Consider the following 24183-nt stretch of genomic DNA (forward strand, 5'->3'; position numbering starts at 1 on the left):
GTCCCCGGCTCACGTGCACAATTAGTCAGGTGTTATTTCATGACTTTATTCTAGATTTTAAATATGAAGATTTTTTTCTTTGCAGACATAAGCGTTAGAACGTTTTCATGCACTTCTTGATGAAGGTCAGATTCTGTGATGACTGGCACAGTGAACAGGTTTTTACCCCGACGGAAATGGCATCTGAGGCCATTCTCATAAGTATAAGCAGAGTTTTGCAAAAGCAAGTGCCTCCTACACTCCTGCTATAGTCAATAAAGAGAGAGAAAGGCTCCTCCAGAAATCTGTTCAGATTGCCTAAAACAAAGTTTCTGCTCAAAATAGCTTTTTAAAGCTATGTTTTTAAGGCTCGCTCTCTCTCATTCTCTGCTGGCCATGGATTGACCTAAGGAGGTTAACCTCCTTTGGCTAAATTTAGTCTGTGAATAACCTTACCACCTCCAAAACTCTACTGCTTTCATCTGGTAATGTTTCACAGCCTCTTTGCATTCATTTTGCCTGGAAATACTGATGCTGACAGAGAAGGAGTGGTTACAAGTGTTTGCACACTGTAGCTGTTTTGCTCACATCTTTCATTTTCTCCTTATTTCACTTAACACTACTGTCCGATGTTAAATCTTTATTCTTTGTCATATATAAGTTACTGACCTGAAGGTTGTTCTCAGAACCCAATAAGTCATTTAACTTAATTCTTCAAATAAATATTCAGGATTTTGTAAAAAAACTGGGGAAAAGGTTTAATTGCAGTCTCAGCGGACAGAGAAAGAGGTCTTGAAAGTTGAAATCATGATTCACAAGCCTATAAAAAAGAAAAACCAAGGAAAAACCTTTCATCACCAACCTCCAGTTCTTCTTACTCTCCCACCCAAATTAATTCAGTGAGGTTTTTTAAGCCTTTTTAATTTAAATAATTTATTTTTACTTCAAGCACAGGTTATCTTCAATCAGCAAATAAACAGCAGATGTTTTCACCTTTTTGTACTAAAGCAAGAGGGCAAATAATTTTAGCTATTATGGTAAATGCATACTTCAGTAACACTGAATTATTGCCCTAATTGTGGAGGTACCAAATTTACTAAAATCAGAAGAAGAATGGTACCAGTGCTGCTTCACTTTGCTCTGATGTAAATGTGCATCTCAGTGAGATTCACGAGGAAATTTCATGGAGAGACTGAAAAAGTCCGCCCTGTTCTGGAATCACATCCATTGTATGCACCATTCCTCACAAAAGAGGCAGGGTTTAAAAGCAGCAATTACATTCATGCAGGCCTTTAAAAAATATACGTGATTTGCAGTATTCATTGGGTGACATTGTTTGATGTCTATGTGGGTTGAAATGCAACAAATTTGTCACTCTCTACCAGACTGAGAATGGAACAGGCAATACAGGCATGCCAATCACAGCACAGACTGGTGATTTTCATTTCCCAAAGCACTGAATGCATTGCCAAATGATGAGGCACCTCTTTGCAGATTTTTCTTGTACCTGATGAGGAGGTATGAATATTCCTGCCTATGTCTGAGGCTGACCAGGTGCCGGGCATAAGGAAAAGCCACTTTTCACTGCACAGAAGATACCAAGTTGTGCTCTCTAGAAATGGCACCCAAGCTGATAGCTGTAAAAGATGCTTGCAGGTGATATTTGGCTGTAGGCTAGGGCAACAAGTAGGAAACCCAAAATTTCTGGGAATTTTCCAAAACAATAATTTCTTCTTAGTCTCTTAAATTACCTTAAGGACCTCTGTTTTTAATGTAATAAATTATTAATGAAGTCTGTTCCTTCTAAAAATGAACTCCAGATCATTAAAAAACAAAATCTCAGCTGCTGTCCGAAGGTCCGTCCTGCAAGAATTTATCTTAATGACAATGTCATCAGTGGCTTTAATAGCCAAGGTTATGGTCTAGTCTTCGCTTATTACCTGCTGGGAGCTAAATCTTGACACACTTTGACTAATAACCAGCTGTAAGAGTAGCTACCTCCTAAAGACAGGGCACTCATGGAATAAGATGTTTCTTTAGTTGGACAAGATTTCCAAATTTAGCCATTAGATTCAGGACCATGTTGTTATTGCACAAGACATAGAGACTTCTGTGAGACTCCAAGGAGGCATCAGCCCCATAAACAACAAACGCAGCCTGGACCCAACAGTCACACATTGACATCACATAAAGGAAAGGGAGGACCTCACCTGAAGAATATGAAAGCCTCAACGTCACACAGAGCATCCACTGAGAAATAGTGAAGAGCCTGGATAGACAGTTTCTCCAACCAAAACGCCACCACCACCAAACCCACCTCTTTAGGTGGGTAGAGTTGACCTAGGTTGCTCCTTTCCCAGCTAAACAAAAGCAAAGGTTATCCAGGGTGCCTGCAATATGTAGCATTTGGTCTGTTATAGATGTCATGACATCTTGACATGTTTCTTACAATAAGGGCTTTTAACTGCAACAAACAATCTGCATTTCCTGAGTCCAGTCAATAGAGTGAGAGGATTGTGCAGGAAGCCTGTGTTAACTACTTTTCAAAGAGTAATATGCTCTACCACTAATGTATGTTCCTAGGTTTGCCACTGACCTCAGGCATCACATTTGGGCCAGAAGTTTCAAATCTGCATTTCTGAAGAGAAGCAGAGTTGTATTTAGGAATATAAATAAACAAACTGGTTTCCCAAAAAAATCCTCTAAAGTGTGTTAAATATATACCTCAACAGTGAGGTCTCTTAAATCACCTTGGAAGTTTCTAAGTACGAAATGGTTGCAGTGCCGGTTGTAAAGAGCTGGTGAAACGCAGCGAGGGTTTGTTCTCACAGCTCGTTGTTTGAAGGGGAATCGTTCAGCTTGCGCTTCCCAGCCCAACAGCCTGAGTCTGGCCTGCTGATGAGACAGCATCTCTAAAACCACGTAGTGTTGTAGAAATGTTTGGCATTAGGATGCTGAACAGCTGCTTACATTATGAGGGCACTGGTAAGTGAAGTTCCTACTGCCTTTCTGACTGAACGCAGACATTTCTCATTAAAGACCCAAATCCACAAGGTGCTGGTCACTCTCAGCCTTCATGGCGGTGTCTTCTGAAGAGAATATCTGTCTGGTTGTGAGATCTGGTCTCTCAGTGGGGATTTAACAAGCTATTTCCATCTGTTGCTGCAGGCTGTATTTCAGAGTACGGGTTCATTTGTGACTCATGTTTCTTTTCTCTCCTTCTTTCCCTGCCCCCCTTTCTCTCTCTCATCTTCTTTCTTCTGCAGAGGTGGTAAGAATGAGCCAGAACCGGAGCAACCAATCCCTCGAAAGGTGCAGATTCGTTCTCTCCCTTCCTTGGAGGATATCGATCCAGACGTGTTAGATAGCATGCACTCATTAGGCTGCTTCCGTGACCGAAATAAACTCTTACAGGACTTGTTGTCAGAAGAGTAAGCACTTCCTCAGTCTTAATATCAGTTGGGTGTCCAGGGGCTGGGATGCTTACAGACCTGGGGAAAGGTGGAAATCATTTTACTGTGTCTCTTGCTATGAGGGACCTGTAGCAACGTCTCACTCTCTAGCTGCTCAGCAGCCAGTGATGTTCTGGGAGGGAGCAAGGGGTCACTGAACTTTCCTAACACTTGGTGTCAGTGGAGGAATATTGTTGTCTCTTCCCTCGCTGCTAGGCATGGTCATTTCACAAAAAGATGGGCCTTGCAGTCCAGATGGGGAGGTGTTGGTGCTGCTATTTACATTGGATATGCCTTTGTGGGCAAATCGTTACTTATTTCAAACTTATGCCTGAGAGCTGCTGTGTTTCCTGAGGTGTTACCAGGGACACGTGGTGGAAAGAGCACACAGAGGCTGAGGAAATAATGTCTTGTGCCACTAAACAGCTTCTTGTGGATGCTTCATCTATCCTGTGGCTCTGTTCCAGATGTGTAATGTGGGAATTGTATTTCCTTCTCTCACTAGCTGCTTGTTGGAGACAGCAAGGTTCTCAAAAGCTTTGTGGGTTATATATCTAGTTGGCAGGCATTTCCAGCTTATTTAGAATAACTGTAACTATTTGTTTGATGAGAAACGTTTATTTACACATTGTTGCTTTTTTATCTTCAAATTTAAAGATATTTTCTTTTTTTTTCAGAGAAAACCAAGAGAAAATGATTTATTTTCTTCTGCTTGACCGGAAGGAGAGGTATCCCAGTCATGAAGATGAGGATCTTCCCCCTAGAAATGAAATAGGTACTACAGATAAGACCTCTGTCATCACAAACACATCTTAAGTAGTTCCTCTTCATCTTTTTGTTTTTTAATATCCCCAAACCCTAGCATTACTATTACTTTCCCACTGAAACAGTGCACAGCGCTGGTGAGAATCTGCAGCCTGAGGCAGGCAGGTCTGTTTTCTGGTTACAGGGCTTCATTTTTCTGGACATAATCTGTGTCAGTGCAGAAACATCCAAGTTGGTTTTGAACCAGAAATCATAAAAAATACCATGTGGACCCACAAGCTACCTCTGTGCAAGTAGATGAAGTTTAGGAGCATTGTAATGTAGTGGCAGAATTTTCTAATTACTAATCTACATGCAGTATTGCAGAAGCACTGCTTCTGGACTTGTGCTAGTAAGACTGTGTAGCATTACATCCCGATAAAGTTACATGTGTACACATCCTCTTTTCTGTAGGTAAATGCATACACTGTTAGAAGTATGAGTAATATCACTTGCCTGTATATAGTACATACATTATACTACCATGTTTTTAGACAATCTTAAAAAGATTTTAAAAGCTTAATAGCAGTAAGATTATATATTTTATAAAACTTGTGTGATAATGTTTTATTTCTGGAGAATTATTTGTTAGTATTTTAGAGTACTGTTGATCACCAAGGACTACACTAATCTAGACAACAGGAAAAATGCTCCCCTAAGGAGCTAACTATGTAAGTGACTCTTGCTCTGTACAGTGACAAAAGTTTAACTAATAAAGCATTACTCACTTCTGTCAATGACCTGAAATAGCATTTTTATATACTAGTGTTGTGATTTTTAGGTCTTGTATTTCAGCACTTTGAAGGCTAGAAGCAAAGTGCTCTTCATTCTCACTGGAAAGCCTGTAATCTCCCAGGCCTACAGGGCAGTGGTATATTGAACTACACGTTTGCTAATACTGAACTGAATTATTACATTATCGAAGTTCCAGGCTCCAGGCCCTATAATTTTACAGGGAAATCTCATCTGTGGGGGATGAAATGGAAATTCTGAGTCAACACAGTAATTTTCTAAACACTTACCTGAATGGAGCTGCAGAAAGTATGTTAGCAAGCATCCTGACGAAGATGGGTTGTTGTGTCTACTGCGGGTGCTCCAGTCAAAAGGCCCTTTCTCAGTGCAGTTTGTCTTCTAACACTTTACTCATCAGCTTTTGACTCAGATTGTCCTGCAATGTAAAGACACCACCATCTTGTTTTAGAAATGCTTCTGTCATAAGAAAAGAAGCAAGATGACTAGAATGTTCATATCCAGCATGTAAGTGAATACACAGCTATGACCGTAACACAGCATGTATATCTCTTACACATGTATTTTCATGTGTTGAACTGTTCTTCTCTCCTGATTTTATTTTTTTATTTTTTTGTACAAGGAGTGAAAATGTTCCCCATCAGGAAAACACTACAGTGAATGTATCTTTGTGCTGCATTAACACATTTTAGACTTGGAGCATTATTCTTTGAGAGTTTGTAAGTTGTATTTTGTCTTCCACAGGGGGTTTCCACCTCCTCTGTTCCCAGCAGTATTTCTGAGAACATGGGGCAAGGTTTAATTAAGAGCAGTCATGCTTCTGATGAGTATCTCATCATTAGCCATTAGCAATGGTTTTGCACAAACAGAGAAGAGCAGAGAAAAGGTAATGGATTTAATATTAGCAGGTTGAAGAAACCATGTTTGTGAGAGTTATGTATTGCCTGAGCTCTTGCCAAGAGAAAAAAATAAAAAAGGTGCACCTCATTATATTTTGCTTTTTCCTCTTTCTTCCAAAACATGGAAATGAGAAATTTCTCAGTAAAATATGTGAATGTCAACTAATGTCTCCCTGAGCAAAAGGCTTCTGTGTGGTGGAAATTCTTAATAAACCAGAGAACAAGAGATTGAGCCAGAGTTGCCCTATTAGGATGTAGGTGCCTCATCCAAACTCAGAAGATGAAACTTTCCTGCCTTTCAGATAAACGCTGTTATAATTGGATTATTATCTACATGATACTGCCTTCCTCCATAAAAAAAAAAAACAAAACTTAAGAATGGCTTCACTTTTCTGATGTGAAATGAAAGGAAAATACATCTCCAAAACTACCACATCCAGACCAGGACTTGAATGTGGATTTTTGTTTTGTTTCCATGTGAAATATTTCTAGAGACTCAAAAACAGAAGTGTGCACTCTGGAGGTTTTCCTATCTTTAATTCCTGTGCTGCTGCAAAATCTCCAACTGTTCTTATATGCCACCACTTTAGTCTTTATGGCAGGATGGCTGTGTACTTTAGCATCTTTAGACTTGACATTGATGACAGACTCAGTACCCTGTGGTTTCTTATTCAGACCTTTTTAAATAATATGTACAGTACTTGACAACCTTAGACATGTATAGTGTAGGTTTGTAGCCAATTTAAAGAGGAATCAAATACCACTGTTAGAAGACCAACTACGTCGATGCAAACTTCTGGATGTATTTTCCATCAAACCTTTGTGAATTGCTGTTGTTGAATTTATGGGTGTGTTTCACCACCTGCTCCTTTTGCTTATTCCCTCTATTTGAAAGTTTAAAATACAGATTGGAAATCAGTATCTTCCAACATACTGAGCAAAGATTGATATAAAAGAATGATTTAGCTTGTTAGCAATATCCTTATCTTCTTTAATTGCTCTGTTGATTCCCTTATAGTCCTTCTGGCTACTATCCTTTTTTCAAGCTTTCTTTTTTTGACGGCTGTACAAAACATTGTTCAAATCGTTGGCTCATTTTTCTTCAAATTCCTTTTTAGCTCTCTTTTAATGTCCACCTTATATTTGGCGTAACTGTCACTTTTGCAAGTGTCACTTGGTTGAATTGCCATTTTCTAAAGTGTTCTGTTTTGAACATGCATGGATGAAATTGCCTTTAAAAATATCTTCTCGTATAATGTTTTTCTTGCCTTTTTCCTTGTTCTTGTTTAGACTCTATTATTAACTAACCTTGATGCAGTTTGAGCTTACTCATCTGCTTTCTTTTGACTTTAGCTGCTTGCTTCATCTTCTTTCTTCATTCTTTTTCATCATCTTCCTACTTCATTTTTTTCCTGTCTTTAATTCAACTGCACTTTTTTCCTTTCATTTCTAATGTCTCATATCCCTCTAGGAATCTTTATATTTACTCTCTTGTGGATACCAAACTTAATTTCATTCTGGTTATGTGAGTTAGTCGTCTGTAATCACACTTCCTATACCAGCATTTGTTCTGTAGGATGGATCCTTTCTTGTTCTTTGAACTTGTTTGAAGAAGCAGGAGTTTGAAATGTCTAAATCCTGTCCTAGCTTATTATTGACCACTTCTCTGTGTGCAACTGAAGTCACTCAATACAACTATTTTGTTAGGTTTATCTTCCACTGTTTTTTCCTTAACTTTATGCACTGTATTTTTTCCTACTGTACATTTTTATTACTGAAAGTAGTTCGAAATGGAGTGAGATACAACTGTTTCTTTTCTAACTCATTTTTAACAGGAGAATTATTATTATAATACAAATAATACTTATATAGTAACACACTCAGTTGTTATTACTAGCCCGTTTGCATTAGGGCTGTATTTACTCATGCTCATTGTTTCAAGAATAATCCCTGCGTCAAGGGAACCGTATTCTAAAAAGCATGATGTAAGAGAGAGAAGAAACAAGGAAGTAGGCAGGGGCTGAGGAGGTCAGGGTAATGAAAATAATACCAGACTAGGTGGTAGTGATGTAACTGTGGCAGTAGTGATATAATTGTCAAATATAGCATTATTGGTTTTACAAAGGAATCCTGGCAGAGGAAGAAGCCTTAGGGACTGGACACTGTGAGCCTCTTTTTGACTGAAGAGGTGAAGAATGCCTTTTCTTACAGGTGGTCACTCTCCACTAAAATTAAAAATGCGCCTATAAACAGAGGCAGGGTACTGAAATAGCCCAACCAAAGCAAGAAAATCTTTCCCTATTTATTTTTCTGCTTTCCTCTTTACTGTTTTCATGCTATCAGATAAGTTAGTAATAAAAGAACTCAGCAGGTCTGCATTTGGCTCCCTGCATCACCATGGAGGTGTGTATGGTTTGACAAGTCACCTTGGAGCACTTTCTGTTATGCAGTTTGGTATCTAAAGACTCTTTCCAGAGCAACTTAGGTGCTTCTCAAAACTGCAGTAAATGTTTGTCTGCACCTTTAGGTATGAAATGCCTTTAAATATCTCATTCTTATACCCCAGTTTTCACTCTGTAGAGTGAAAGTAGCACTTCCATACATCATAGGAATGTTACACAATAAAAAGTATAAAGCACTTCAGTTACTGTAGCAGTAAAAGCTGTATGATGACCTCCGAGATAAACTTCAGTAGCTCTCATCGGAGATTCATCTCAGGTAGACAAGAATGTTTAATTTGTAATGCTGAAGGAGGAAAATATAACACAGCAGGGAAAACCTGAAATCTAATCTTGAAGATGCAAAAAAAAGGATGTGTTTTCAGAAGAAAATGCAAGTCTGAATTTAGAATCTACTTATGTCCTTGTGTCATGTTTAATTTAGCTAGCATGGACATTGAAAGCAAGCTCTAGCAACCTGAGTGCATATGCAGAATCCCTGGATGGCATACACTCTGGCTAACAGCTTCTGCTATAGCCCATGCTATCATCTTGCTATTACTGTTATCAGCTTTGTAAGGTAATTTGTGCAGGCTGTGCTATAGTTGTACCTTTATTTTACAGTGCTCATACATTCAGGACAGTAGCAATACTCCTTTTTTCTGCAGATGGATTGCAACTTATGTCTTAATGCTTGTAAATTTGGAAAAAAAGAGACCGCAAATGTTCATCTCCATCACAAAGATACCTATCTCTGTAGGGGGGTGTGAGAGTGAGATTGTTGAGAGGGTACTGATCCAACATTTGTGAGGTAAATCACAGCCAGATTCAGCTGACAGTGTTTTCTTTTCATAAAGATCCCCCCCGGAAGCGTGTGGACTCCCCAATGCTGAACAGGCATGGGAAGCGGCGGCCAGAAAGGAAGTCGATGGAGGTTCTCAGCGTGACAGATGGCGGCTCCCCAGTCCCTGCTCGCAGAGCTATTGAAATGGCACAACATGGACAGAGGTGGGTCTCTCCTTTACCCAAGAGCTGAGAGTCCCTTCTGGGTTTGTTACCCTCTTTTATGTTGTACATACAAAGGAGCTGTGGAGCTTTTCTATTCATAGCAGCACTCATAACAACTTCCAAGCACACTTGCAACATGATCTGGCAGCCAACAGCGCTTATGCACACAGGAGCAGAAGCCCTGCCAGGGGCTTAAGAGCTCTGTTTGCTTGCAGCTATTTCTCAGGAAACTGCTCTGTCTTCTGGGCAAGATTCATCTCATCTCATTTTAATTGTCCAGAACATAGGGATTCAGTCTGAGCTAGATGCACAGGCTGTCACTCTGGGTAGTGGGGACAGATGAGGTCTTTGAAAGATCTTAGATACATATGTCCTCTGTTCCAACAATCTTAGGATAAGTTATGCTCTGGTCATTCTTCTCTGTCTCCATAGCCTACAGCAGGAATCTAGATGACTCTCTTGGATTAGGTACCTAGCTTTTAGGAACCCGAAGTTAAATGAGATGAACCTCACCATCCATGTTGTTAGAACAGCTTGACTCTGGAAAGCCCTGTCCAGGCATCTGTGGATACCTCTAAAATGTGCTGTCAGAGCCAACATGCATCTGACCCACATAAATTACCACCTGTCTGTAAAGCAATGAAATGAGTATAATTTTACTTCTTTTCTCTCAGAGAAAGTGTTAGTCTTGTGGAGAAACAGCAGAGGAGCATGGTGTTTCCTCAAGGCATGCTCTGGGAGAATAAGTGAACTGTGGAAGTTCACTTATATGAACAATGGAAGTTGTTTTCTCAATCGCTATGCCTACCCTAAGGGAAGCACATGCATTTGGTTTTACACTTGTATAAATCAATCAGTACTAAAGAACATTTCATAAATGTGTATGCTGGTGATGCTGTAACTTCTGTTTCAGCTTTATGACATGATTACTTTTGTTTAGCTGTTAAGATCTACTCAAAATGAGCTTGCTGTGCCTGCTCAGAAACTCCCTTTGCTGACTGAGAACTGTGTGAAGAACATTAAATAATTTCATGTCCAGAGGCCCCTAGATCTGCTGGAAAGTTTTACTGACAACTGTTGCAGTTCAGTCTACAGGGAGGAAAAATGTTGGTTTTGAGGATCTTGCTAGGACTTCAGACCGGATGCATGGCCTTGAGATACACTGCCAGAAAGATTTTTCATTGTATTGTAGGTTGGAAACCTGTCTCGAGTGTGTGGTTTGCTTTGATATTTAATGAGGTCTGGGCTAAGGAAGCGTTTAGGGCAGGGTGTATTCTCAGTGTTCCTCATAGGCCTCAAAGTGATAGGGATTAATGCAAGACTGACAGTTGCTCACTCCTTGTTCAACTTAGTGTTTAGTCTGGTATCCAGTAGAGGTCTGGGCCATGAAGCTCCCAGAAATGAGCCAGACAGGTGAATCACTTCTCCCCACCCCAAGGCTGCCTGTGAGTTGCAGTACTCTGCAGCTGTTTGCAGTAACTGTCCAACTGGGCGGAACAAATAGGAAGGGGTGAGATGAACAATCGAAGGTAATGATTCAGTCATGTTCATCCAGCCTAGAACGTGTTAGATTGATCCTGAAATTTTCTGAGAGCTGAAATCTTCTCTTCCAGCTCTCAGCTTTGCTTTTGGATTCAAAAACGCTGAAGAAGCAAAGCTGCATCTCATTATCCAAAGCATTTCTTTGGCTTTTAAATGTCTTGCTCAATTCTGCAGATGAGAAAGCATTTAAAGCCAAACATCTGAGATGAGTGCAAAGCAGAGGAGGCACATACCCAAGCGACATATCGGTAAGGAAGGACTTTGGCTCATAGGAAGAAGTGAAACATGCCAGGCACAAAAGAGATAGAGGGAAATGCATACCACACAGCTCAGAGCTGGACATAAAGGTGTGATTAAGGGTGGAGGAAGGGATGTAATAACACCATGATTGATGATGATGAGCTTGGTAGAGCTTGTTTTGGAAGGGGTTAAAGGGAAGATGTTATTTTACTCTATGTCTGAGCTTCCATAATTCATACCATTCCACATCCACAGATGACAATGGCACATTTTGTGTTGCTGGCAGCACAGTCGTTTATAACGTGAACTGGCTTCATTAACAAACACCACTGCATGGGGATTGTCTGGGGACGATGCATTGCTGATGGGGCACCATCTGTCAGAGCAGTCAGTAACAAAATGACAAGTGCTTTCCACCAAGACTGAAGGATTTTTAATGGCTAGCTGCATACTATTTTCCATTAAATGACCCACTGAGAGTGGATTTTACAGCACTAGGTCTTAGATCCCAGAAGTGGATGCTTTTTTTTAAGAATGACATTTTTTGTTCTGGATAGATGACTGTTCAGTGCTTTTATCCTATAATACTAGGAAAACAGGGAGGTAGACCATGGAAACAGGCCTCTTATTTAGACACAAATGACTTGTGCAATCATCTGAAGACACAGAGACATTACTTCTTTCTTAAGGTAGCAGAGAGATTCTTCCAACCAGTGGGCAGAACACACCAATGTTTCTTGTGATTTAGTTGTATGTTCCCTTTCCCAGTAGTGAACAGATGTTTTCTTGCATAAAGGGGATTGTAACCTCTGGTTTTATGTGTCTGTGTGATGAACTGTGCTTTTGGTAATAAAGTGGGGTCCTTACAAGCGTCTGGTCTTGGCTTGTTTAAGGGCACATCTTTCCATTGAGGTTTAAGTCTTGGCAGTCATACAGGCTGACAAAGTATTAGGTGAAAAACATAGTCCTTTAGTGATTTAGTTCTGGATAGTGTAGGAGAGGAATTCAACACAAGGACCACTTTTTGAGCTTTCAGACTCCTTGAAATGTTTGTGCTGACCTCTCCAAGTGTTCTTCACTGGGTCTTTGACTGTGTGTGACAAAATAAATGTGCACAGACACTGGCCACCCTAAAACTGGTGACTAACTATTGTTGATTCATGGTTTTCGCTACTAGTTGTCAACTAAAAGTGTTCATAATTGCATCTTATTTGATTCTGCTTTTCTGGTATCCACACTTCTCAGACTATCTGATATTTCACTGAAATGTCAAAAGAAAAGTGGTAGGTTCTGAGCATAGTTTAACACCAGCTGATTTGTCCCCTGTGCCAAAATCATACAGACAAGGGAGAATTCTGTGGGAACTAGAATCCTGTGGGGATATGCCAGAAATTTTCAGCAGCTTTTCTGTGAGAGTCCAAAAACTGTTCTAAAATAGGCTTCATTAACTATACATTTTCTTCTGGCTATTGAAGTGGATAGCTTGCATGAAAGATCAGCTAACATTAGAAAACAGTGTTCTGCGAAACAGTGAAGCATATTACCAGTGAAACATGTTACAGAGAGCTGCCCTTTTAGCAAGGCAGAGGGAATTTTGCTTCTAAGCTTCAGGGATTCACACCCAAGATTATAAAGAAGGACATTTCTCTATACACTGAGTATAGGGAAGAGAGCTGGGAGTAAGTGGTAATAGACCTACAAATTAGAATACAAAATGGATTACTTTTCGTCTAAGAGTCTCTGTGGCCTAATTTGAACCTTTTCCCAGATCATGCTTAGCGTTGAGATCTGCTAGAGAAGTCTGAGTAACAAGTGCTATGCAATCTGTGCCTTCAGGCACGTTCTATATCCCCTGGACAATGTGAAAAAGTAGATTGCACTTGGGTTTTCAACTGGATAGAGAAGAGCAGGGTTTACAAGTATGTTTGAGTGAAGTCATCTTAGACCTCAGAAGTCAGGTGGAGATAATGAACTTCAGCTGTGTGTAGGCTTGAGCCATAGTTGGAAAGTAAAAGAAAGGTTCCAGAGCATTACTTTAAAAGGGGAGGATGGGTTGGGGGGCTGGGTGTCCAGCATTGCTTCAGGTGACTCTTTTTTATAAATGTCCACACTAGTAACTCTGTTTTCTCGCTTTGTTCCTGCCATAGTAAAACAATGTTCAGTAAAAGCCTGGATATCTCTGAAGCCAATCCCAAATTCAACAAAGAAGAAAGGTATAAAAACTGACAATATGTTCCTCTCCTCTACCTCACTGCTGAGACCTTAAAGATGCAGTACTTACCTTCTCTGTGTGGGGACATAGCTGTTCTCTCCTTAGAGAGAAACAAAGAGGGTGGGATATTTACAGTCCCACACTACATATATTTTTGTATAGTTCTATACATTTGAGGCTATCCCCAATGCAGCTTGTGACTGTACTGTTTTCCCCACTAAAATGTCATCCTGCCGTTACTTCTGGTTCAGTCCTGCCCCAAGTTAGGATGTCCAGGCTAGAAGATGTATTTGCTAGGACTGCTTTGGGAATATAAAACACTAAGAAAGGCCGGAGTGCTTCATTCCCAGCACTAGAAACAGCAGTACAACTGAGTCAGCAAAAGCAGTGGTAGGAAACTTTGGAAATCCTCACTGACAGAGCAAAACATTAAGTGCCTCTAGGTAAGAGCCAAACTCTTTAAGCAGCCTGGCTGCATCACAGAACACAAGAGGAAAAGATCATTGAAAGAGAGGGGGTTTGGAGGATGATTCCAGTCTAGCAGTCTAACAGATGCTGAAGAATAACAAAAAGAGTAACTGCCAACTGTGAATAAAGGCATAGCAGAAGACATACAGGACACCAGATTTAGGGAGTTTTAGTGGACTCACTTAAGTTTGAGTCCATGAACAAAAAAAGAAATTTAAGAGGAGGTTGTTGGTGGACATGGAATTCTGCAAATTTCAGTCTCAGAGGAAGAGAGTTCTTCTCTAATGTTAAAAGCTGGCATCTGGATGGATAATTCTTCATTTATAATATGATCCTCACACATTTTGGACAAACATTCAGCTTATCTGAAATCAGCAGCTTGAGATTTAGGACTATTCCATATGATTCAGAAAGGGGAAAGCAGTGAATTCCTTAAAGGAACCAACCTGAGGACTCAGCTAACCATTCTTCTTTCCATTTCCCCTTTTAATGTAAGCCTTTCTACTTAAAGATAAATGTGGTGTTTAAGACACAGGAGACTCCTAGGATGTAAGGACAGCCCCTGTTTTGGCCTTCTGCAGGCTGAGACAGTCCTCTGTGGGCAGTGTTTCAAATCTTGAACCTGCCACAGTGAAGACCAACTACATGTACCCACAGGAGAGATTGTCCCTCACATATGTAAGGCACATTTTTTAAGATGGCAAGCTAGGTACAAGCATTGCACCCAAACCGTTAGAAGCCTCTAAGAGTTTCACAGCCATGAAGGAGAGGTGACGCAGTCTTTAGTGGCTGGGCTTTCCTGGACTGTTACCATAGACATGGAAATTGATGTTCCTTTCTGATTCCCCCTATACATAAATTACATTCTTGGAACACGTGGCACTTCTTGCATTAAAATTTAGTCTGAAACTATTCCAAAGATTATTTCTTCCACAGTAATTAAAAGCCAGGTCCAGTAAAAGAGGTGCCTTTGCATTTTGTCTGTGGTGTGAGAAGGGTCCTTCAGATGTTACCAGCACCTTTCACGGTCCCTCTGTACTTCTCGCAGCTGTGTTACGGCTGTGTTAGGAGCAGAGGAAATGACCCTTCAGTAACCACTAGGGGAATTTCATAAATACACCCAGGCATTTCATGTTGCCTTTTGAAGGTGGTGTTTTTCAGAGTACAGGAGGTGAAAGTTAGGGTAGTGCACAAGGATCACCCAGGGTCCCCCTCGGTGGAAGGCCAGGCTGATTTTTGAAGGATCACATGCACTGTTCTCTCACCTCCCTCCCACTTTTAAGAGTTAGGATGAAGGACCTCGGTGGTAGGAAAATGAGAGGAACCAAATTCTGGAGCTGTGCACAGCCAAATGAAAGGAAGGGATAGGCAGTGAAGAGAAACCCAGCAGAATGGGGCCAGCTAATCATGGTGGTCCATGAAATTTTTGTCCAGTGTTTAATTATCCAACTTTATGATGTCTTTTTTTAAAGGAATACTGCATCTTTAAGGGTCCCTTCCCTCTAGATGCACATGGTTGTCTTAGTAGCTGAGGCCACTGTCCCTTTCTTTTTCTTTTTCTTTCTTTCTGACTTTCTCTTTCACCCCCTCTTTCAGTGCTTCTCTTCTTCTGTATCTGGGTTGCTGCAGCTCCGTAGTTCACTTGCTTCAGTATTGTAGGGAATGCACATGTCTGCGCTTCTGGGTCTATTGTGTCCTGGGATTGTTCATTTTTTTTAAACCTCATTTCCCTCTTCCTTTTCCCTATTGTCAATTTGCTTTCCATTCTCTTTGTTAACCTCTTAAGTGCCTTCCCTGTTGGGAAAATGACTTGAAAGAAAAATGAATCAACCTTCTTGCACCCATTCTATTTACATTTTAATATTCTGCATGTGTGATTATGGGTGTATTTGCTGTATAATTATACATACACGTTCCAATATACAATGGGTGTCAATTTGTTCTTCTCAGTTACATCAATGTAGGTAGATTTGTACTGCAACAATTGAGGACAGCATTTGTCCCTAAATATATACAATGTATATGTATTTGTATATATATGAATTAGATCTTAACCAAATTTGCACTCCAGGCCAAATCACAAATGGAGTGTCACTCAAACACATGAAAAAGAATTTACTATAATGCTTCTTTCCACTTCTCTATCAATGTGTAGCACAACAGCTTTTTCTTTCTATTCTAACTATGTTTTAATTTTAACTTTTCTCACAACTGCCTTGTGTTGCCCAGCCCAACATTTGCAATGTTCTTGTATCCGGAAGCATGGCTAGTTGCACTGAGCAGGAAACTGTGAAATCTACTGGGCATATATTAAATTTAGCATTTCTGTTGGTGACCGTCTTGTGAAGAATGGATTTTCTTCACCCAGCCAGAGGTAACTCTGGCAGCTTGGGAGCCTGTTATTGAAAATGGAGAGAAGGAGAGAGAGAAAGAGATAGAGAGGAAAAAAAGCAGGGCATCCAACTTTAAAATAATTTTACTTAACACACCCGATATTTTTTTACTCTTATTCTAGTCTTTGTTAATGTGAAGAAGTGGTGACACCTTCCTGAGTTTGCTTACTTGCACCCCTAAAAACTCAATATCCTGACTATTCTTTTCCACGTGAGTGCTTTGATTAACAGCAAAAAATAAAGAATATTGAAGTTTTTGATTGTCCATAGGCATCAAAGTCGACATGTCAGAGATTCATTCTGCTTTTAGAGCTGCTGTTTCAGACTCTTTTCAGCACAGCATTGATTTATTCTGCATTCACATTTGAAAGATTTTCCTTGCAACCTTTAAGACCCAGAGACTGAATTTATTTTAAATGAAAAATGAGATCCTGGAGCACAAGATGGCATCCACAGAGATAAGTGCCGGGTTGCTGAGCTGGTGTGTTCTAGCTGATCTGAATTCCTGACTATAAGACCATCATGACTAATAAGCCAGTATGAAAGCAGATTCACAGCTTGAGCTACAATCTTGTACCCTGGGCTCCCAAGCTGGCTCAGAAATGCATGCTTTAATAACCAATATGTTTCACAGTTCATTCATGGCAAAAAAAGTACTTCTTACCAGGCCAGCTTGGGGGACAGAGGGACACTACACTGAGCAAAATGGGGACAAAAAGAACAATTTCCTTTAAAACAGTCTGGTATAACTGTGCCTTATGTCAAAGTCAGAAAAGAAATGCAGCATGAAGTCTGAACCCCATTGCTCTGCTGACTGCTCTCATTGGGATTTGGCTGGGAATTTTTTTTTTACAGCCTTCGTATGTCCCTCTCCATATTCCCCAGTGCCAAAGTTGGACGTGTCTGCAGTATTGTGAGCAGGACGAAAGTTACTTTCTAGTAAATGAAACTGTCCCCCTAGTGTTCCTGGTCTCTGAAGACATAGGTACCTGTGGCAATAATTATGACCATGCAGTTCTCCAAACAGTATTTCACTCTGCTTTTCCTACTCTTTTCTCCAACTGCCTCCACATCCCTCTCTCTTTTTCTTTCTCTCTTCCCTCTCTCTTCATTTTCCCTTTCCGAGGATGGCGAGTGCTGATCCATTGGGGTAAGCTCTGGTTTTGGATTATTCCTGTTGCGGGACCTGTTGTATCTTGTAGAGAAACTTTTCATTTGCATTTTACAAATAGAGTCCAGGTGGATATACGTCAGTGAATGAGGCTTTACAGCAGGGAGAGGCAGAGAGATGTGGGAAGAAGCATTTTTGGTGCTTTTGTGCCTGTTTGTGTGCTTTTATGTTGGAGTCACACTCCATATAATTTAATTTGGGGTTCTTTTTTGTTCTCTGTCTGTCTGTTTCAATGTCTGTGGGCACACAGAACTAATCTCAGACACCGTGCAGGTACCAGGACACCTGAGAATGAACCCCCCTTCTCCATTTAGCTCTTTTCGTATCTGTTTGGTACCTTCCAGTTAATTTTGATCCTAATTTATCTTCTTTTCTTCTTTTTTTTTTTTTTTTGAAGATGAAGCTGAGTCCCATCTGTGTTATTAAAAAAATGCTGGGTATTTCCTCTCTTTTTAGTGTAGGTTTTTGTAAGAGGTGAACAGATGGCCCTAGAGACTGTTATATCTTCAAAGCTCTTTATTTTCAATAAAGAGGATATAGGTACAATTAGGAATGCAGTCACACTTCGAATTAAGGTTCCATTTATAAATACTTAACAGAAGGAGAATATTTATTAATAAATGATTTAATAAAAACATTCTAATAGATCACTACAGACTACAGTAAAAGCTTACAAGAAGGTACAAACTGAGAAGGCTAAATAGCACCAGTAACATTTACTTCTCATGTTTGTAACATGCTTTACTATTTATTAATTCTTTCTAAACCATTTATAAATGGTTATAGTTCAGTATAATTGGCCAATTAAGGGAGGTGGTGCAGTTTAACATCACCCACTGTGTGCACTGGAAAGAAGAAGAGGTGTGTTATCAACACCCACAGTCCTTTCCCTGTGCTTTTTGCAAAGGCTTAATCTTCCAAATGGTTATTACCTTGAGTAGACCTTCTGACTTAGGCATAGGTATTCCCAGTAAGAGATGTTAAGGTTGGTATTATTTGCACAGTTGGGACTGTGAAACAGAGTAGCATTAGAGGTGGTCTGTTCTTATTCCCTAGAACAACTTCAGGGAGCAAGGAAGCACAAGTTTTATCTTTTGGACACTCAAGAGCAAACAATGAAACTTTGTAATACACAGTGCCTGAATGCTCACCATTGCTTACTAATTCAGCAATAGTTTCATACCCTGAACTATAGTTTATGACTTTTTATTTTAACTTGAGTGAACAAGCAAAGAGGAGTATCAAATGCCACCCAATTTATGCTTTCAGCAAACAAAAATTGGCTGGATATTCTGGCTCTGCCTTTCAAAACTACCCACAGAATCAAACCAATTCAAAATTTCTAAGGCATTTCACCCAGGGACACAAGTCAGATGCATTTCTGCACGCTGCATGCATGCTGCAGGCTCCCCTTCTTGGAAGCATGGCTCCAGCTTGACCAGCTAAAAGGCTTTATTCAGCATCCTAGTAAAGCTGCGCTATGAAAGCAAGTTCTGCTGGGACTGAAGCAAGGTACCAAACTCCCCTCTGACTGTAGGAAAATTTTCTGTGAGATGCTTATTCAAAGAGGAAACAAATGCCAAATCTGACCCAAATGTTTAATGCTGACTGCAAGTCCTTTATATCATACTGGTGTGTGGTAGCTGATGCACTGTTTAAAGCACTTGAAAATTTATCTGGGTGAAGGGCCATATAGAAGTGCTCTGTGTGTGCAATAGGTGTACTACAGTTACCAGGTCAGCTGCTCTTTTCTTTCTTGTGTCTCTCTCTGCCTACACCTCAGCAGTGTCAGGCTTCGGCCCTTCACCTCTTAGAGCCCGTAAGAAACTCAGCACTTCTCTTAAACTGTCTGGAAACTGCATTCCAGCTCCCCAGTTTCACCAGTAAGAGAGCAACTGGCCTAACACAAATTGAGCCTTGCATGGCTTCCCCTTTGGCAGCAGCTGACCAAAATGAGTAAAAACTCACTTTAAAACAAAGGACCTTTTAACTGAATTATCAAATAGATTGAATGAGGGATAAAGTCATATATACAAACTGCAGCCCGCACATGCACATTTCTTTTCAGTGCTTGGCCTCTCTCTTTCATAGCTCAGATGTCTCCTGCTTATTGTTTGAGTCTTTGTGATGGGAGGAATAGCCTGCAATGATTTTAGTGCCCTCCTTATGCTTAGAGCCCCCTTTACAGCTTCTCCTTCCTAGGACTTGGGTCTAGATCCCTAAAGACTGATTTATTTTTTATTTCTTCCCTCCATGCTTGGCAAAGCAATTATATCACTTTGAATGGGACTTGAGTCTCTTCCTACATCCCTAAATCTGGCAATTGTATTTGAGGGAATGCTCTTTCTCTGAGCAACTGCATTAACTTTTCTGCTTGTTTTTTCACCATTTTTTTGGTGTCTTCCATTGAGTTAATGCCCAAGCGTACAGCAAAGCAAAATACGGATTAAACTGAGTCACACATAACACTCATAGTTTCTTGGTTTGTTGCATGTAGTAGTAAGTTATTGGAATAATTACAGATTTAATACTTCGAATGACATTTAACGCCTGTAGAGACTCCTCGGAGGTTATTCACTAATAGATATTTCCCACTAAATAAACTCTGTTCATAGTCTTAAATGTAAGATGATTTCGTATTTTTCTCCTTTTTCCACACGTAAGATCATCCAGGGTCTGCCATACTAATGTGCTGCCCGTAGGGCTTCGAACTTTCGTTTTCTGGTGAGAGGGATACAGATTTGAATTCTCTCTGGTCTTTCATCGCAACATTTCAGCATAATGCTACATTTTCATTACTTTGTTTTGGCCCTGTCCCAGTTCTGTCCACCTGACTCTGAAATACAGGAGCAGTGCATGTGTTTGCTTTTTTTTTTTTTCTTTTTTTTTTTTCTGAAAATCAGTTCCAGCATTTCCAGCTAAGATGATCTTGTTGGGAGGAAAAATCTCTCATTTTTGCTTGTTAGCATTTTTGTTCTGGAGTATAGAACCTGCTACTGTTCTGAGTTTTTATAGCCAGCTTGGAAAGTGTGTCACATTTATAAAGGTAAATTCTGGGGGATTTATTAAATTGAAGAAGATGCAGGGAAGAACTCCTCAGTCTGGCTGTCATATTCCATACCAACATGCTCTCGTAAAGGGGAAAAGTTTTGAAAATGTACAACTCTCTTTTCACCCAAACATTTAAAATTAACCCGTGATTCTTTAAACTCTTTCCACTGCTCCTCTATACGATTTCCAGTGTGGACAAACTAAGATTTGCTATGAGACCTACTTCTTACGTATTTTGCATGTAAATCAGCAACAGAAATAAAGCTTGTTCGATAGCAATCATGTGGATACTGAATGCATTTCCAGGAGGATTTCACACTAACTCTCTCTTCTGTCCCCTACCTCAGGCTCCTAGGCTGGATGAAAACACAGTACACAGCAACTCTTTTTCAAATATTGTTTCCAATAAGGAACTGGGTGCTGGGAGGGGCAGCTGCCTTGTTTTGCCCTCCATGTGTGTGATCATTTTTGTAAAAAAAAAAAAAAAAAAAATAGGAGGCAGTTGGGCTGGGAGGGGAGAATTCAGTACTGTTGGAAACACATCTGATTGCAAAGAGGAAATAGCAGATTGGAACTTTTAATCAAGTATCCTGGAATTCAGGTGAGTGTCAGAGAGGACCTTCCCGCCATAATTAAGTGTTGGTGGGAACATCTCCTAGTGGAACTTAAATGCCTTAAGTAGGTGTTTAACTGCATCTCTGGGCACCTATATACTTCCCAAATCTTGTGCAAGGTAATTTTTAGGCTCCTCTTGTAACTTACAGTTTGGAAGAAGCTTTTCCTGATGACTCATACAAGGAAGATTTAAACTAAATGGAGTTCTGACATACACGACACACCTGTGTTGCACTCAGCTGCTGCAGTTATAGGACAGGCACATAAAATAGCCTATCAAAAGTGGAACAGATGGTTCTCCCCTTAAAGTTACTTTCCTTAAATCTTTATCACTGCCCCAGATGATGATGGTGCAAATTCAGGTTTAATCAAGTGCAAAAGAATGCCAAGACTGAGCTTGTAGTATTCGTCTGCTATACTGTGATGGGCAGACAGCAGCAGGGTACATGGGGGGAGATTCTGCATAGAATGAGTGCCTCAGATTTTCATGGCACAAATTTAGATTTAATCTGGCAAAAAAGCATGCCAAGTCTTCTGGGTTTTACTTAGCTGTGGTGGACAAACTGAAATGAGATAGAAGAAAAGCCATCAGTATGTAGTTTGTCCAGAGGATACAGAGAGAATAGGACCTACCATTGTGTTCAGTTTTAACTTATTGTTTCCTTGGAAATATCTCCTCTTATGCAGTTTTACTTACTTTTTAATAATGCTGCTACTCAAATTTACTTAGGAGGATACATCTGGGACACCATTTTAGAAACTTTTTAAAAATTATTTTATTATTCTATTAACAGATTTAAAAGTTTAGTAAACAGAGGCAGTTCATGGCCTAAATATCTTGTTATGTATAAATTGATGCTGTCTGACCTGTATCCATTATAAATATACGTATGTGTACACACATGCACAGACACACATAAATACACATCCACACATGCACTCTGTTTTCCGAGCATCTACAGGATTTCAGCTTTTTATATTTGTTACCTGAAGGCACATAATTGCTTTCACTGCTCTTAGTATAGATGAAACATTGGTAGTTTTGCTGAATTGACATATTTCATAGTGATGGTTGGCCAGCTAGGTTCTTAGTCAAGTCCTCTCCTGTAAGATATTTCAGTCTTCCGGACAAATGTCTTGCTATTTAAAAAGGACAGAAAGCAGCTGCCTCTGGGGCTCACTCATTTACAGTCATTCAGAGGGTGCTTTTTTTTGTAATAGGCAGCCCACCTCCTGGAAAGTTGTTCTGCTGAAATGTTTGTGCATTTTGCTTGTGCCCTTTCAGCATGTTCAGCATAGCACATTCATATGTTTTATTGTCCACAGCTGACATTTTTCATAGGTGGCCTTCATGGGAGAGCATAAGAGCATTACAGTACAGGTGACCTTGTCAGCAAGTAGGACAGTTTATTCTTTGTTGACTGGCCTCTTTTTGAGGGCACCTGGGCTGTTATCATGTTATTAGTGTAGTCATCAACAACAGCAGAACTAGTTATCCACAGAGAAGACCTGGCTTGTTTAATGCAACATCAGGAAATCTTAGTGGAGAGCAGAGCTGTGAAGTCCAGCAGAGAAGTTGGAAAGGCCAATGTGAGCTTTGAGTTCAGTGGGAAGTTATTGCATAGGAAATGATCATGTATCTTGGTCATGGAGATTTGATTTGTTCCTTAGTATGTCAAGGAATTCCCCACCTTTGTGCCTTGTACACACGGTGGCTTTCTGTGTTGCTTGTGACAGAGAACGTCTCATGCTGTGTCCACCAGCACTGCGCAGAAGAGAATCCTCAGCACCAGCATGAATCTTGACAGTCCTTTTTGAATTCAGCAGTTCAGCTTGCACAGGTCAGATGTGGTAGTTTCGATGTGCTTGAAGGCCAAGAAGGTAGCAACTCCCTCAATGAAAAGGGATTATAGTATCCTCCTTGAACAAACAGCATTTCGAAGAGTGTTGCTTTGAGGGCGGGACAACTGCAAAATGTGAGAGTAGTGAGAGGAAAGAGTCATGTGCTTTTCCAGTGACAGCCTCCCTCCTCCTCACTTCATGCCTGTGCCTGCGGTGGCTGGTGTTCAGGGTTATTACTCGTCTAAGTTTTCTGAGGGCCTTTTTCTTTATTGTGTCCATTCAGGTCTCGGTCAATCAGCGGAGCATCGTCTGGCCTCTCCACCAGTCCCCTCAGCAGTCCAAGGGTAAGTGGTGCTGCTTCAAGATCCGTTGGTCCAATTCACTCACACATGCTTGATGCTTTTCGACATCTGTTGCTGCAGAGCTGTGGCTCTTAGCTGGGATGTTTTGTTTTTCCTTGGCAGCTTGTAAATTTTCATGGGTGGTGAGGGAAATGTTATTTACAAATCCAAGCAGAGAATTTATCACGTTTTCCCTGCACTGTTAGAGGTACTTCAGGGATCTCACTGTGCCCCTGTCCTTTTTCAATTTCATAAGTGCATTGAATAACGTTGCTATGACTAAACACTGCCATATCCAGCTGAAGTCTGTATACGGCATGGTTTCAGACCATGTATCAGGAACTGTTTCACAGCTACTTTCAATCAAGTCACAGTAGAGCACCAAGCCATGCTGACTACAATCAACTCGATTCAGTTTTCCACAGAGTAGCTTGGATTAGAAAGTAAGACAAAATAAGTTTTATGGATTTGAGGACCAGCAAATTTAAAGGGAAAGTAAGAAGTTGACTAATTAAGATGAGAACACTCAAACCCTATAAATAAGATACGTCTACAGGCCCTTATTCGATTGGAGTCAACCACATACTGATACTCAGCAGATCAAACATAGTTGATAGTATATCTGTTGCAAAGTTGTTATTTTCTAAGTGCAGCGACAGAGGCCTGCCTCTACCTTGATAACTTCTTCAGTATTCTTAGTGTCTGGAAAGGTTGACTTTGTCACTTCAGGACTTCAGTCCTAACAAAAAGGCTGGAACTTACCACAAAGTCTATAGGGCTATGACAGTCCGTGGTACCTCATTGTCTGACCCAGAGTCTTTGGAGGCTTTACACATACTTTTCAGGAATTCCTGAGAAGGTGCCATCCCCCATTGGACATAGATATATTCCATGTGTTAGGGTATGGATATACCAATGGATCTTCTCTTACCTATATGAAGATACCATCGGTATTCCAAATATTTTAAATAGTAATTC

General features: G+C 40.3%; 1 protein-coding gene across 10 annotated transcripts in view; it reads left to right on the plus strand.

The window, feature by feature from the left end:
- Positions 1-24183, plus strand: part of BRSK2 (BR serine/threonine kinase 2) — a 319520-nt gene that overhangs the window by 243789 nt on the left and 51548 nt on the right. For 6 of the 10 annotated variants that reach the window (XM_040559843.1, XM_040559842.1, XM_040559848.1 and 3 more), the window contains 5 exons: positions 3246-3410; positions 4109-4206; positions 9180-9330; positions 13260-13325; positions 23148-23208. In XM_040559843.1, the coding sequence (XP_040415777.1) occupies positions 3246-3410; positions 4109-4206; positions 9180-9330; positions 13260-13325; positions 23148-23208 (541 nt within the window). Of the gene's footprint in view, positions 1-3245; positions 3411-4108; positions 4207-9179; positions 9331-13259; positions 13326-17311; positions 17336-23147; positions 23209-24183 lie in introns of all 10 variants that reach the window. The other 4 variants (XM_040559849.1, XM_040559850.1, XM_040559852.1 and 1 more) reach the window with 2 other exon arrangements.

This window comes from Cygnus olor, chromosome 5 (assembly GCF_009769625.2).
Source record: "Cygnus olor isolate bCygOlo1 chromosome 5, bCygOlo1.pri.v2, whole genome shotgun sequence".
Taxonomy (NCBI): Eukaryota; Metazoa; Chordata; class Aves; order Anseriformes; family Anatidae; genus Cygnus; species Cygnus olor.